Here is a 14,289-nt window from a genome sequence, read left to right as displayed (position 1 = left end):
GACGCGGTTTTCGGCAGACGTGCGTGGCCAGTTGCGTCAGCTGCAAATTCACACGAGAGAAATGGGGGTTTACCGGGACGCTGCGGAGGCCTACAGAATGTAGTTTAGGCTTCCTGGGGATCTTTGATGTCCATGGAAATTTGGTGCCCGTAGTAAGAGGGGGAAGGGGGAGTTGGGGAGGGGGGTGGGAGGTTTCGCACTGATACCAAAAAGACACTCGCTCGTGACTGCTTCGTATGCACCACAAACAAGTGACCGGCATTATAGCGGCAAGCATGAATATCATAAAAAGCCTCACTGAATGACCTCCGGGTACAGTTTCATGTTTTGTGAAGTTCAGTTTTCCCCCCTGGAATCCAACAATATCGAATTTCGTCATAAATCCACCAATATAACCAACTATTCATCATAATGCTGATCATATCTGCCTTTGACGTCGTAACATTTCTTTTCAGTATTTGTGTCACCGTTCTTTTCAGTATTTTTGCCAGGCTTCGCACTTCTTGGGCCGAAAAAGGACAGCCCCCTATTAATATCCCATCATGCATTATTGACGTTTTTCCTGACGTTTTCGCTACAAGCTAAAAAGTTGTGCTCCGACTGCGATTTCTGGTCGGACTACCCTTGGCTAGACTACCCTTGACTAGAAACTGCTGGAGATGCGTGGATCTTAGATACTACCTTACGATAACATTTGTGTATCTCGTATCAGCATCGAGTAGCCAAGGAAAGAGCTACCCTATAGTCCGTACCGAGGATACTATTTACGCGGCATTTCTTGTCTTCTTTACCAGATCATTCAGACAAACTCAGCAGAGATGTGAATTTACTCTCAATCGTTTTAATTGTTCATTTTGGCGCGATGGGATAGGGTGAGACCCCGACCACTGATTTCTTTCTATTACTATAGTGCGTGCAACATTTATTCAGTCTAACTACATAGGAGCAGTTCCTGATCGTAAAATTGAGGCTGTGCTCAATTAGAGTGTTGAAAAAGAGGCGTTCATAACACTTTCTCATAACGTGCTCCCCTTCCGAGAGGAAATTTTGTTTTGCCCTACTAAGGAGATCTAAAAGGATTCGAGAGAGTAAGCCGCGCACTAAATTTTCATTTCTTTTCAATATCTGTGAGGCACCTTGACTTAATGTGCGTTTCTTCCTTTTCTGCTGAAGCGAAAATATCCGGGCCAAGACCGAAAGATCCAGGCCAAGACCGCTACAACATACAAATTTCCACTGTTTCGACTGGAAGTATGTCTCTTTGCCTAATTTCCGTCTTTGTGACAACAACAGGGCAACTAGCACTTTTCAGCCGAGGGCTATTTAACAGGACGTTGCGGAGTCAAAGAGATTACTAATTGTTTCGCAGAATATTCCTATCACACACCTAAATTTCAGGAAAATTTATAAGTGCCGTGTATTAGCCCATTCTTCATTCCCCTCTAGGAAAGTTTGCTTCGTGGAACAGGTAAGAGGAAATTAATCGAGCTCTTGTAAACATTTTGAAAGTATACTGTATAGGTATTAAAAGTTTGACGAGCAGCAGGTGAGGAGGCTGTAAATACTGGGCTATGAGTCGGTCACTCGGCCTTTAAAAGCAAAAACAGGATAGAGTTGCCCCGAAATAGGTACTTTCTAGCCTCGAGACTAGCAAGGGGGCTCTGCGAATTCCGGAGGGAGGAGGAGAAGGGAGGATGAGAGGCTGTCATAATTTCCGGCCACTTCTTCGGCTACACTCTGAACATGACTTCTTATGTAGGCTTCGCTTATATCCAGCACAAAAAAACGGGTCAAAATAGGCCAAACTGCTGTCTTGTTGCGGTACTCAACAATTTTTTTCTTTGAAGCACCGCTCGAAGGCGTAGGAAAACTGGTCTTACTAAAACAAAACGTGTTTTCTTAGCCGTCTGGTGGTTCTACTCGTGTCTTGTGCATATGTCTCCTACAGGCGGGAAGTGCCGCCATAATGAATGGCTGAAATGAATGGCGCCATAGTGAGCTTGTCTTACCTTTAGGTGTTATTTTTTCTCAAGATGAACTTGGCTTGCTTCTAGAAACAAAATACGTTCAATTGCATAGCTGCATGAAGCCTGTAATCTTTCATGCGCATTCGTGACATTCCGAACGAACAAAAGAAAACAATGCATTCAACCAATGTTAACTTTAACCACGAACCGCGCACACCAGACGTTTATTACGCGAGGACACCGGAGGAACGGCAGCATCTACTTCTACGTTTCATATAATTTCCCTCTGCCAGAATGCTGTTTTAGTTTGCAGGCTTTGCCAACTAAAACTAAACTAAACCACCTGCCGAGAGTTTTGATGGTGTTTTTTAACTGTTCTCTCTGGTACCTCAACGAATCTGTTCAATAAATTTGCTAGACTATGACTAGAAAATGTATTTTACTATTCACTGTAGTTGAGACGAAATTTGGGGCAACGTATTGAAGTATTAACAAACGAATGCGAACCGCAGCACTGAAATATCTGTCATTGTGCATAGTAGTGGTATTTGAACACTGCTCATTCTGACCCCCCGTGAAGAGGTCGCTTGCTGTCGCAATGTGTTTTTCTGTTACCCCGGGTATCACGGTCCCATGGCGTTGCAAACTCAAACATCGTGCACGTTTCTCTCCGCCTCTCCTAGCTTCCCTCCTATTTTTCATCAGCCAGACATCAATATCTAAAACAAGAGACGAATATCACAGCGCATGAAACGGTTGCCCATCTCATGCCAGGCCTGTAGATAGCGCTATCCTCTCTCCGATCAGTTGACTCTACGAAAGAAGGGAATGTCGAGAGAAACGAAGCCTTATCTCAGGTCCACACAACTTTTTCGTCTTGCCCCTCTGAATCCTTCCACGGCATTTCTACGCCTCCTTGAACCCGAAGCACAAAGGAAAACTATTTCCAGTATCCAAAGAAATCCTCACGTGGTCGAGTGATATATGTTTTTTTGTTCTTTTTCTTCTCAACTTCGAGCTTTCTTTCTGTCAACGAGAAAGGTAACTCTCGGCTTTGCCAGTCGAGTCACGCTTGCTGCGCGAATTTCGATAGATCACTCGGTCGCGAAGACGGAACTGCCTCGCCACGATTCGCTCCGAAGAAGGCCGCAGCAACGAGGCCACTTGTCCTCCCCTTGCCTGCGTCTATTATTGAACTTGGTATTTCTTTGCAGCCGCCACTGGCGATTGTTTCGCTTCGTGGAAGCTGACGTCGCGAACTGTGCTCTGTGTCGTCTAGTAGGTATGATACCTGCCTGAAAGTGAACAGTTCCGCAAAGACATCTGCGGTTCCTGGTGAAATCCCATTTCTTCGTATAGATTTTATTATAAATGCGAGGTCCAACTAATCTATGTCGGCAGTTAATCTATGCAACCAATCTAAACTTTTTGCCTTTTTGTTTTTATGCACCGAAAAACTTCGGCCGCCCAAATCAATAAGTAGGGCCAGGCTAAAACAAAAAAAGAACATGGTGTAGGTTTAGTGAATCAATAAAAAGCCAAATATGTAAAAAGAATCCCAAGACAGTTTAGGAAGGGATATCATAATTTAGCGGCTACAATTGCTACATTTCTTTTTTTCTCATTTGTATCATGGATGACAACGAAGCCCAGACATATGAACAAGGAGAATTTATCAGACCAGAAACACATTACTGTAATGATTTATTGCTGCAGATAGACTATACCTCCTTGCCTTATATCAAAATCATGACATAAAATGACCGTATAAATACTTTCAATAAGATCAGCGCGTTTTAATTACAGTATTTCTGTGCGTGTTAGAGGGCACTACGAAAGTGATTGTAACCCGTAGTACCATTTTTGTCATGAAGGTGTTTAAGTGAAGCCAAAAGCCAAACTACTGTGTTGGATTACGAATACAAGGGTCTCAAAATCTCAACACGTGAGTGCTTACATGCTCGTCACGTGCAACCTGCACATAATATTATCCGGGGTGCTATAACTGTGAGACATCGAAAGTTTTGTTAGGGAGTCTCGCTGATATCCTCGAGTTCTTGGCTGTGATTCCATCAACGGAAGCTGTGCATCTGATTATTTCCACTTACAGTATCCCTGATAATCTTCGCATATAGCGTTCAGATAGGTCCAGTACAGCGCTTGAGGAGGACGGGTTTCTTTAAGGAGGACGATTACGCTGGCCACATAGAGCCAACCTTGTTTCCTCTCCAATAGTTTGTTCGCAGCCTTATGGGCAGGCCACAAGAGTGATATTGGGCGAAAAAACCGGGAAGCCAAACTGTCAAAGGGAGTTCTAATGTCTTTACCGCTTTTGAAGGTGCCACTGGCAATACACAGTATCGTATACACAAAACGTGAACGAGAATGACTGGTGAAGTGGTGACGATGCTCAAAGGTAGCTTTAACTCGCTTGACTTGCATCCTCAGAATATCAACATGAGGTTTAGTGACGCGGTCACTATTTGGGCATGCGCATGTGCGTGCCTGCATGAATGCTCCATTTGGAGCACGAAGTTCTATTAATTATGTGGTTTTTCAACGAAGTGACAAACAACAGTTGGTACATCAATTAACGAAGTTACCAGCACGGGCTGGAATGCAGCGCCACAGCTGCAGGAAAGGTTTTGAGGCTCCTAAAAGCTCACCTGTCTACAGAATCAGAGATGCTTCTGTTCTCAGCAAAACATTGAACCATATAAAGCTAATCAATTAATCACAGATTGTATGCCGGCGCCTAACAAAGGCCAAGTATCATCGTCGTGGTGTTCTTTGCCTACGTCGGACCTGCGCTATACAACCTCGAATTCTCAACGCCCTCCTTGTTTTGCTACCCTTAAAGTACTGCCTCTAAACTCGAGCCTAACAAGCGAGCAGAAGTTATAACTGAGCGTGGTATCCAAACTGACTGGTGCCTTCAGTGTCAATATTACTGTTAAGTGGCGGAAGGACAATGGCGACAGGAACCATGGTCGATGGTGATCTGTTTACAAAAGAAATGCAATGTATGTACAAGCTGCCATCACAGCACGAGAAATGTGTCTTCCCCATCCGCTGCTTCTTCTTCGCTGGTGGGAACACCTGGAGCTACGCATCACTGTCAACTTCTTTTGCTTATCGTTACAATACAATATAAACAGTACTCTCTCCTACGTTTAGTGGAGAAGTCTTAAATCCCTTCTATTGTACTCTATACCACTTCTTTCACATAACTGAAGGAATGCCGCTTTAAAATAAAACCAAGCGAGCTACTTCCTACGCACCAACCCTAAAGGTAAACAGACACGCATTCCGTATAAATGCATTTGCAAGAAAAGTTTGTAACTGTGCTCAAATGTGCAATAAAGCGCTTGTTCAATAGGCGCCTGGTGCTTTCGTTATTTGGGATCTAAGAAACCGATAATTCTCTGCACGGCTGAAACATGCAGATAATTGTTTTCATCGCTTTGAGCCGGTAGCTAATCCTCCAAGAAAGATTACGCTCCTTATTGTGACGTATGTATGCGCATGCTAATACTGAGCGCTGATAGCTAGTCACGTTTTTCTAAGCGGCTTTCTTTTCACGGACACCTTCTTTCTTGTTAAACAATAAGAGCTTAGCTCCTGCGTGGCAGGCTATCGGCTGGTTGGATCGCCATACAACGCCATTGTGCAGCACTCTCTCGCTTACTCCACGTTTTGCTAGCACGGAATTAGTGCCTTTTGAGACTGCAGTTTTGGGCTGAATTTTGGCTGCTCCTTTGTTCTTCCAGGAATGCCGATTTTTTTCACCTTTTTGTATTAAACAAAAGGTACACGTTGCACAAACGTAGGTCACCTTTAATAAGAATTACGCTGTTATGCTAAACTTACACAGTAGTTGTGGTCTCACAATTGTTTGTTGTTTTTAAGTTTAATTTGCTTCGCTACTATTTTCTCATTTCAGGTTCATAAATAAATAAACCTTCCGTATGTTCACCCCATAAATATTTATTTGTTTGGCGCTTTCTTGCCGTTTCCCTGCCTCAATGGTTCATGACTACGTTTTATTAACCTTTTGTTTTACATCATTGCAAATACATTTTATCCGCGAACCTTCATAGTTAAAAGCAGGTTTCTTCGTGCAAATACGGTCAGCCCATTCAGCCAAGGGCGGGTTCAGCCAAAAGCCGTTCCGTTCGAGAACAGCCGGGGAACACATGCCCTATAATACCACTGTTGTTGCACAGTTTGTGTCGCCGTCTTTTTTATATTTCCGATAGTCACAATCGGTCTAGATTGAGCCCTAAGTACTTTTTGTTTCTAATACGACTCAAGTGGCACCATAGTGCCGACCACCAAGTAAGGGAGCGATTGTACATCTGTCACTATGATTGGACAGAGCATGTTATCATCGTTTCAAGCTACGCCTACTTGTTTGGAGTAAAACGTGCGGCCAAGTAGTTTCCCTTCCCAAACACTGCTTACGGCGACCCTTGAAGTAAAGTATGTTCTCGCCTGCATTTGTTCCGTATGCGCTAGCGCACCAAAAACCGCACGAGTCATTCAAGCGCAAAGATACATGATCGCTGAAAATTTATTCTCCCCGCAGGCTGACTATTAAGGCACGGTGTCCAATGCAGCTTCAGAGTTTTCCGATGGACCGCCAGTCCTGCCCATTGACATTTGGCAGCTGTAAGTGCTATTGAGACTCTCCTTTATATTGCATCAAAATTGCGGCGGTACCTCGACACGCTGCCTGTTGTCGTCTCAGCCCTAATATTTTCCTATTCAGTTTATGGGATACCGCAATTTTATTGGAGCGACGAAAAATGTCTCCGCGGAGGATTAGGAAGCACATTTTCCTCTCAGATTCCGTTAATCATTTTCGTTTTTTAGCTGTGGCTACAGTGTATTAGTTTCTGCAATGTTTTAGTAGCTGCCTTTATGTCTACTTGCTTCATCTTATACAGCGTGAGGTGTCGGTGTATACATTTAGTTAACATTTGTTGCAATTCACCCTGCTGAAACTAATATAGTACAAAACACGCCACTGGCACAACGCGTGTGCAACGAAAATGCGCAAAAGGAAGCTTGAGACTAGGTCCAGTATCTTTCGTATTCAAGGAGACTGTCTCTCCCAAAAGCACACCATGATTCTTCTTTTGTTCATTTTTGAGCGTTGATTGGCTCCATTTCTTAAGAGTCAAATTTACGCTCTCTCGGCTATACTATGCGCAATTTTCAGCTCCTGTACTCTTGCGGTAGTATATTTGTCCATTTGAACGTACGTCCCGTAAATTGTGTGGACTCAAGCTCTTCACAGTTACCTTTCTTGTATTATAAAACGTACGGACACTTCAGGACATCCAAAAATGCCACGTGCTGCAGATAAAGTCTTCAATTATAACATATATGCCTTTTTCACGAAATGGGCGAACTAAAATTATCCTCTACATTTTTTTACTTCTCGGATATTAGGCACATGCTTCGTTTTGACCTTTAATCGGGGTGAGTTAAGCCATGTGTAAATTTTATGCGTTCCGCTTTGTGCTGAAGACTCGAGTACTGGGCTTTTCCTTTTCTCTTAAATGCGGACTTTTTTCTAACAAAGATGTGTCATGCTTTGCGCAACGAACGCGAAGACAAATATTAGCAGTGCCAATTTCTTTTTGTTCCTTTTCTTCTCCGTTTCCACAGACGGCTACACTCAAGACCAGCTCGAATACAAGTGGGACTCCTCGTTGGCCGTGGACTTGATACCTGGCCTGGCGCTATCCCAGTTCGACCTCATCAATTACCCTTACCGAAACTCGACCTACTTCTTTAATAATGGTAAGCAAGGCACAACGACATTGAGCAGACAAGCTTAAAGCCACATTTCGGGGCCTCTGCTTTTAGTAACGCTTAACTCCCATCCGAGAAAACCAGCAAGGGGGCGGCCGAACAGAATATTAGAGCCCGACAAGAGTGAAGGGCTACGCTGTAATTACATAGGGTTACCACTGGCTGACTGAAACGGGATTGACAACGTGGTTACCAAATTTAAAGCACTATCAGCGTGCATCATATGAATAATGACACTTATCCGATGGGTAATTACTGTCTACTTAGCATGTTTAGAAGTTCATAGGGCCCTCAGAAGTGCCCTTGGTAAACAGTAACCAAACGCAACACGATATGGTATTACCGCAACGTAACCTACAATGCTTACCTTAAGAGACATCCACACCCTACTGGAACGATACCCCTTCCCTATCCAGCTAATCTGGATACGCCGAAACACGCTCCTCGCCCACATTGCCTGCCACCCCACAATTGTCCCACGGGCACTTCTGTTGGAAAATAGTGTACTGAAGGGCTTGTTCGTACATTGTAGCGTTTAAAAACAGCCCTTCCAGTGCTTACAACGGCCCCAAACGAGCAATTTCTTCAAAAGAAGGAACACAGTCGTCGTGCCACGCATGCTCTCACCCTGCCCTTTAAGATAGGCCTCCCAATAGACTTGCCGATGAAAACAGGTGTTCTCACCTCTTTTACCCACTACCGTGTTTCGTTCGCCGATAACTGCCCATTCTGTGCGGTTCCTGCCAAATAAGCTGACACACCTCACCGTTTGTGGGTGTGACCATCAGATGAAACATCAAGATTTTGACACCTTCTAGGCAGACTATTCGATCCTTGAGCAGCCGCTCCCTTATTTTGTTCCTCCTTAATTCGGAAGGCAACCGGTATCTGGAGAACTACGTTCATTCATGTCGGATGATATATTACGTGTTTAAAACAAAGTTGGGCTCTCTGCCGTTTGGGCTCCCGGCATGCATGATTACTGAGACCCTTCAGCAAATACTGCCTGGTTTAAAATTTTCATATTCGGCTACGTGTATGTGCACTATTACAAACCACTCAATACAAAATTTACTCGATCAAGCAGTGTGCCTGTTATCATTACACGCGTATCAAACCTCCTTCTGTGGACGGATTCCCTTCAATCTAGAAATGAATCATTGCCTTCGTCACCGATGCTTTGGACAGATTATGAGGGCTATTGCAAAACTAGTTGGGCTGTATTTTATAAGCGCTGCATTTCCAACAAGTTATTTAGCCGTAGTTATAGAGTTTTAATAGTTTTAATCAAGTACTCTGCAACTCTACAAATACCGTATCGATGTTTACAGGCTTCTTCTCGGTTCTTCACGTCAACTTCAATCTGCAGCGGCACATGGGATACTTCTTAATCCAAGTGTACGTGCCTTGCATCCTCATTGTCGTACTTTCGTGGGTTTCCTTCTGGATTAACCGAGAAGCCACCGCTGACAGAGTTGGTCTCGGTAAGTTAATCTCTAGGTCCACTCACTACAATCGTTTCGGCGAAGCCCAATTATTTTCCAGCTCTTAAACGGCTTTTCCTTGACTTCCTAAAATAATGGGCGCAATACATCTAAATTAGCGTATTCATCATTTGCAAAGGGATAACCTTGCCCAGTATTTCTCAGAAGTACAGTGGACTGACTTTTTTTTACCAACATGGTGACTGAGCGCTGTTGACACAACGCAAAAGCGGTTGTTACGAATTCAACTCGCATTGGAAAACTTCAGGCGGAAACAACCGTTCCTTTCTCACTCATAGCTTTAACATGGAAAATATGCAGCAAACACGAAGGGACGATGTGCAGAACACCGGACCGCGCTTCAGGTTTGGACAGGCTTTTACGTCGATACAATATCAGGCATGTAACATGACACACCTATGATATAGTCGAGACAGTTGCAACACAAAAATCCCAAATGTAGTTATGCGGGTAAAACTTCGCAAAGCTTCTCACTACGAGAAGACATCCTAAGCGCAATGACAGGTAAAGTTGCGTAAATATAATAAGGGCCTACGTTACTCCTGTTTTTGTCGTATTTGACTATCTTAGCTTTGCAGCGAAAGCTACACTACGCTACCTCGGTCAGTCTTAGCGGGGTGACCAGTTTTGACCTTGAGAGCTAGGGGTTAAACCACACCTCCTTCCGCTAGCGCCTGGCACGGAGCACGCAACAGTGGCCCTATGGCGGGGAGAGAGAGGCGAGGAGGGAACGGAGACGTGCGCGAAACCCGTGTCGCCACCTGGCGGAGGAAGGCTAGGAGGCCTCCGCTGCAGTGATAAGCGCGCGCCACGAAGGAAGGCCAGGAGGCCACGTGCGGCGCAGAGTCGTGTGCGATGGAGGAAGACGAACATGTAGCTGTGGTCACTCGTACAGCGGTGATGCTTAAACAACGCTGTGAAGCGAAAAAGAGGAAACACGCTACCGTTGCGTACAGCTTCGCTACCTTCAAGTCTTACGCGTTAGTGTAAGCTTCCTTCATTTTTTTAGTTATCTTAGTTATAACGGCATTTCAAAAATCAAATTCTCTATATACCCCACATAAAGACAAGTTTTTAAAAGAAGAGTAGACATTGAAGCTTGAGCTTTACCATTCTGAAGAAACACCTTGGCCTGTATATAGTACCGATAGAGAGTTTTAGTCTTCCAGCACCACTAACTAGCTGAGGTTGATTTCTTATAGACAGTTGGAAATTTAAATTAATCAAAACTCTTGGGCTCCGTAAACATTGATCGAATGTAAACAACTTATCAATAATTCGTAGCTACGAAAGCACAGAAGATGGTAGTCGGATCCAGACTTTTCGTAATATCGTTGCTATTAAACTGAACTCAGTACGCTTGAACATCGTGGTGCTGCGCTCCCGGACTGGTAGTCCATTTAACTACACAGTATCGTTACACACGCTCATGAAGTATTCTCCGTTTACACGAAAAATTTTGCTCAAAGCAGATCACAGCGACTACGAATTGTAGTTGTGGTTGTTTGGCATCCGGTGCATAGAGTGAGAGAAGTCTACTCGGCAACTTCGGAAAGCATAGCGCTTGCTGTGACACTAGTCTTAGCCTAATAGCATGAGTGCCCAGAAATAAAACGTTGTAAAATTCTGTTTGCTGTCCCCTTCATTGATCCACCCAAACAATAGGCTCAGAGCAAGCATGGCATTTTTTAACCGCATATAGAGAAAGCGGCGTCTCAGAGCCCTTAAAATTCTGGCATGACACTCAATGCGCTGTTAAACACTTTAAAGTAGATAAGCCAAAGGTTGTTGCAAAACACACCAGACGAAAGCGTATCGCAACCTTGGGCTTCTTATACATTCTCTAACGTGCTTCCCTTATTTAAACTTCCCAAGGATGGAGCCCTCCGGGAGTGAAAAAAATCCCACAGTTACTGCACCAGACCAAGGTTATCACTAATTTTCTCTGCTCAAATGTCCTATTTATGATTTCCTTGGCCTTAAAGGTAGTTACTTCACATACGGACGATATTAATTAAATTCCATAAAAAATAGTTCCAAATGTTTCCTGTCATATTGAATTGCAACGACGACGTCATGTTATCTGATGTGAGCGAAGCTGGGGGCCAGGATGGGAATGATAGCACCGCAACCCCTGCCATAAATGTTAAGCGGTGGCAGGACACAAACCATGAATGGTTTGAGCGATGTATTCATACAAATATTTACAATTCAGCCATAACAGCTCAAACAATGGTATACGAGCCACCTGTTATTTCATAGTCGCCCGTGTTGGATGCCCATGGCGCTACGCGTCACCAACCGCTCCCTTTTTTTCTGTCTCGTTGCATTATTTCGTTATATATCATCACTTTATTGCAATGCCGCTGGAAAGAATTTTAGTTTTGTGTACTTAACGATAACCTCTTCGACTAGTCGCGTCCCGAATCTTTATTTTGTTTCTGTGTCTTGTACATTCAACCTGTGTGATAATGTACTGAAGCGATTTTGAGTTCTCAAAATTGGATGGTTAGGTAGATATGCGGGTGAATTGTATCCCCTATGCCTTCATTCCACATAATTGGTGCGACGAACCTTCGTAAATTTAGAAATAAAAATACCTATCAAGTGTCCTCTCTTAAGGACAAAAATACTGCAAAAGGCAATTTGATTTTGATGTTGGCGTTCACATCTCGTCCACACGCCACAGGCATCACCACTGTGCTCACGCTGTCCACTTTCGGGCTGGACACGCGTACAGACCTTCCAAAGGTACCCTACCCGACGTCCCTCGACTGGTTCGTCATCATGTGCTTCTCCTTCGTCATATTCACCCTCCTAGAGTTCGCGGGCGTCCACTATTTCACCAAGGTAAGCTACAGCTACTTACGCTCAGGTACCTGCCACTCTCAGGGTGATGAATTTGAATGCCCGTTTCGGTGATCAGGAGTTGCGGTTGATGTAATTTTAGTTGCCATCAGCGTATGTAAGGGCCGTCAATCGTTCTTCGTGAAGGTCAGTGGTGAACAGCGGCTGGCGATGGCGCTTCGCATTAGCTTAAATTTCGTTCAAAGATCTTCACAGCTATTGTCCTCTTCTCAAAAAACGTACACTGCGAGTAATGACGCTGATGCTAAGTTGTGCCGAAGCGTGGCCAGTGTCGCGTCGCGGGCCACTGAATCTCGAGCAAGTGGGCCGCAATCGTTTCGACGCGGGAATGCACTGGTGCGCGATGGCACCACGCGTGACAGAGAAAGAAGCGATCCAGCAGCCTCTCGAATGAGCAGATGCGCAGAGATTCCAGATAACCTGCTACAGTAAAATTTCTATTGAAGAATCTACAAAGCCTATATTTAAAATGAAATTGAAGCAGGCTCACACTAACGCGTAAGACTTGAAGGTACCGAAGCTGTACGCAACCTTCACGACCATCACGAAGGTTTAGGTCCACGATTGCAACCGCTTTGCTTCTTCTTCGCTTCCGCAACTGCCTTTGCTCCATCATTGTTGCTATAAGTGTGAGCTTCTTTCATTTCTTGGAAGTGATAGTCATTGGGCATCATCTTGGAGCGGCGCTCTCTGTGATGTCTCTTTCTCGTTCCGAGCTCGTGTTCCCTACGGTGAACGCTGGAGTATTTCTCGTTCCGAGCAAGTGTTGCCACGATTACGGCGAACGGTGGAGATTTTTTTGCCAATCTTGGCCAATCTCCCTTAGTGAGTATGCTTGGCTTTACAAACCTGCGCCGGAGACTCTGTGCGGTCGCCGCGAGGCACGCACACACGAGGGCTCCGAATTTTCTTTTTTTTTTAAATGCCGAGCGGTCGCCGTGAGGCCCGCGCTCACTTGTACGCGCTCGGCAATATCTTGGTATTTTCAATCGCGGAGACGAAAAATTATGATTTACTAAACCGCTTCGCTGTTTAAAAGAACAGTGGTAACTTCCAATTTGCACTTTCGTTCGCGCTCAACTGCCATTCCTCTGCGTCATACGAAATAGTTCCCTCCAAACACTGACTGCCATTGATACAGACAGAAGTCCAGGCTTTCTGGCGGATTATGTACTGCAGGGAAGGTGAAATTGCAGTCAAAGCTATAGATACACCAGGCTGCATAAACGCTAGAAAAACGCATGCAAACCACTTGTATAAGTGGACTGGAAGGAGGAAAGCCACACGCAGAGCTTAATTATGTGCTCACGTGTTTCTCGCTACGCGCTGTTTGTATGCGTTTTTATGGTAAACCTACTTACCCCACATCCAACTTGAGTCATAAAAAAGTCCTAACTTGGCTTCATGGCTTGTTTACAGTAGGAAGGAATCGCGCAGGGGTGTGTTCATCGTTTTTTATTTTGTACTCGAGTAAAATTTCATTTAGCTTTCGCATCAAGACCTCCTTTGCATAACTTTTCCAAGCGTTTCAGAATTGCCTGGCGTATTCGGGCTTCCTGAAGATTAAACATAGTTGGATACCTTCGCTACGTAACTGCATAAATCGATTGCGAGACTAATTATGGCAAAGGGTAAAGCAACAATGATTTAGAATTTGTAAATTGTAGGTAGTCACGCCTTTCTCCCAAACCCATTTTTTTTCACCTTCATTTTGACGTTCACACCTAATAACGAAAGAACACTGTCGACAAATTAGGACGGCCAGCAGGACTCCCGACCGCAGACATGCACTAGCAAAACGAATGTTTACAGCACCATCTTGCGTTACAAGGAAAGTTGGCGACGTAGATGATTACGGAACACCGAAGACTACCCGTCAGGCGGCCATGGAGTCACGCCAAACTGCGTGGTTGTGGCCGAAAATGAGTCAGCAGAGATAAATAATTTAACATGATGAATGGGCAGGTAGTCGCTGCGCAGACACCAGGGAGCAATAGACGTGAACTCAGAAACCAGTGCATGGGGCCTGCCGGCCTTCCTAGCCTCGTATGCGGGTCACCGCCTGACATGCCGTCTCGCAAGCCTTGAAAATCAGAAATGTGCGTTGAGATGTACACACCCAAACG

At 44.5% G+C, this 14,289-nt stretch overlaps 1 protein-coding gene across 1 annotated transcript in view; it reads left to right on the top strand.

Annotated features, from left to right (window-relative positions):
* The window catches only part of LOC144173873 (gamma-aminobutyric acid receptor subunit alpha-2-like), a 118,962-nt gene that overhangs the window by 58,995 nt on the left and 45,678 nt on the right, over window positions 1-14,289 (top strand). Inside the window, exons 6-9 of the mRNA XM_077702166.1 lie at window positions 6,556-6,638; window positions 7,644-7,778; window positions 9,122-9,274; window positions 11,985-12,145. Of these exons, the coding sequence (XP_077558292.1) occupies window positions 6,556-6,638; window positions 7,644-7,778; window positions 9,122-9,274; window positions 11,985-12,145 (532 nt within the window). The remainder of the gene's footprint in view (window positions 1-6,555; window positions 6,639-7,643; window positions 7,779-9,121; window positions 9,275-11,984; window positions 12,146-14,289) is intronic.

The sequence above is a fragment of the Haemaphysalis longicornis genome, unplaced genomic scaffold, assembly GCF_048455015.1.
Source record: "Haemaphysalis longicornis isolate Haplotype H1 unplaced genomic scaffold, Haemaphysalis longicornis Haplotype H1 scaffold_3, whole genome shotgun sequence".
NCBI lineage: Eukaryota > Metazoa > Arthropoda > Arachnida > Ixodida > Ixodidae > Haemaphysalis > Haemaphysalis longicornis.
The sequence above is the reverse complement of the archived record's forward strand: the minus strand, read 5'-3'. Positions and strand labels throughout refer to the sequence as shown.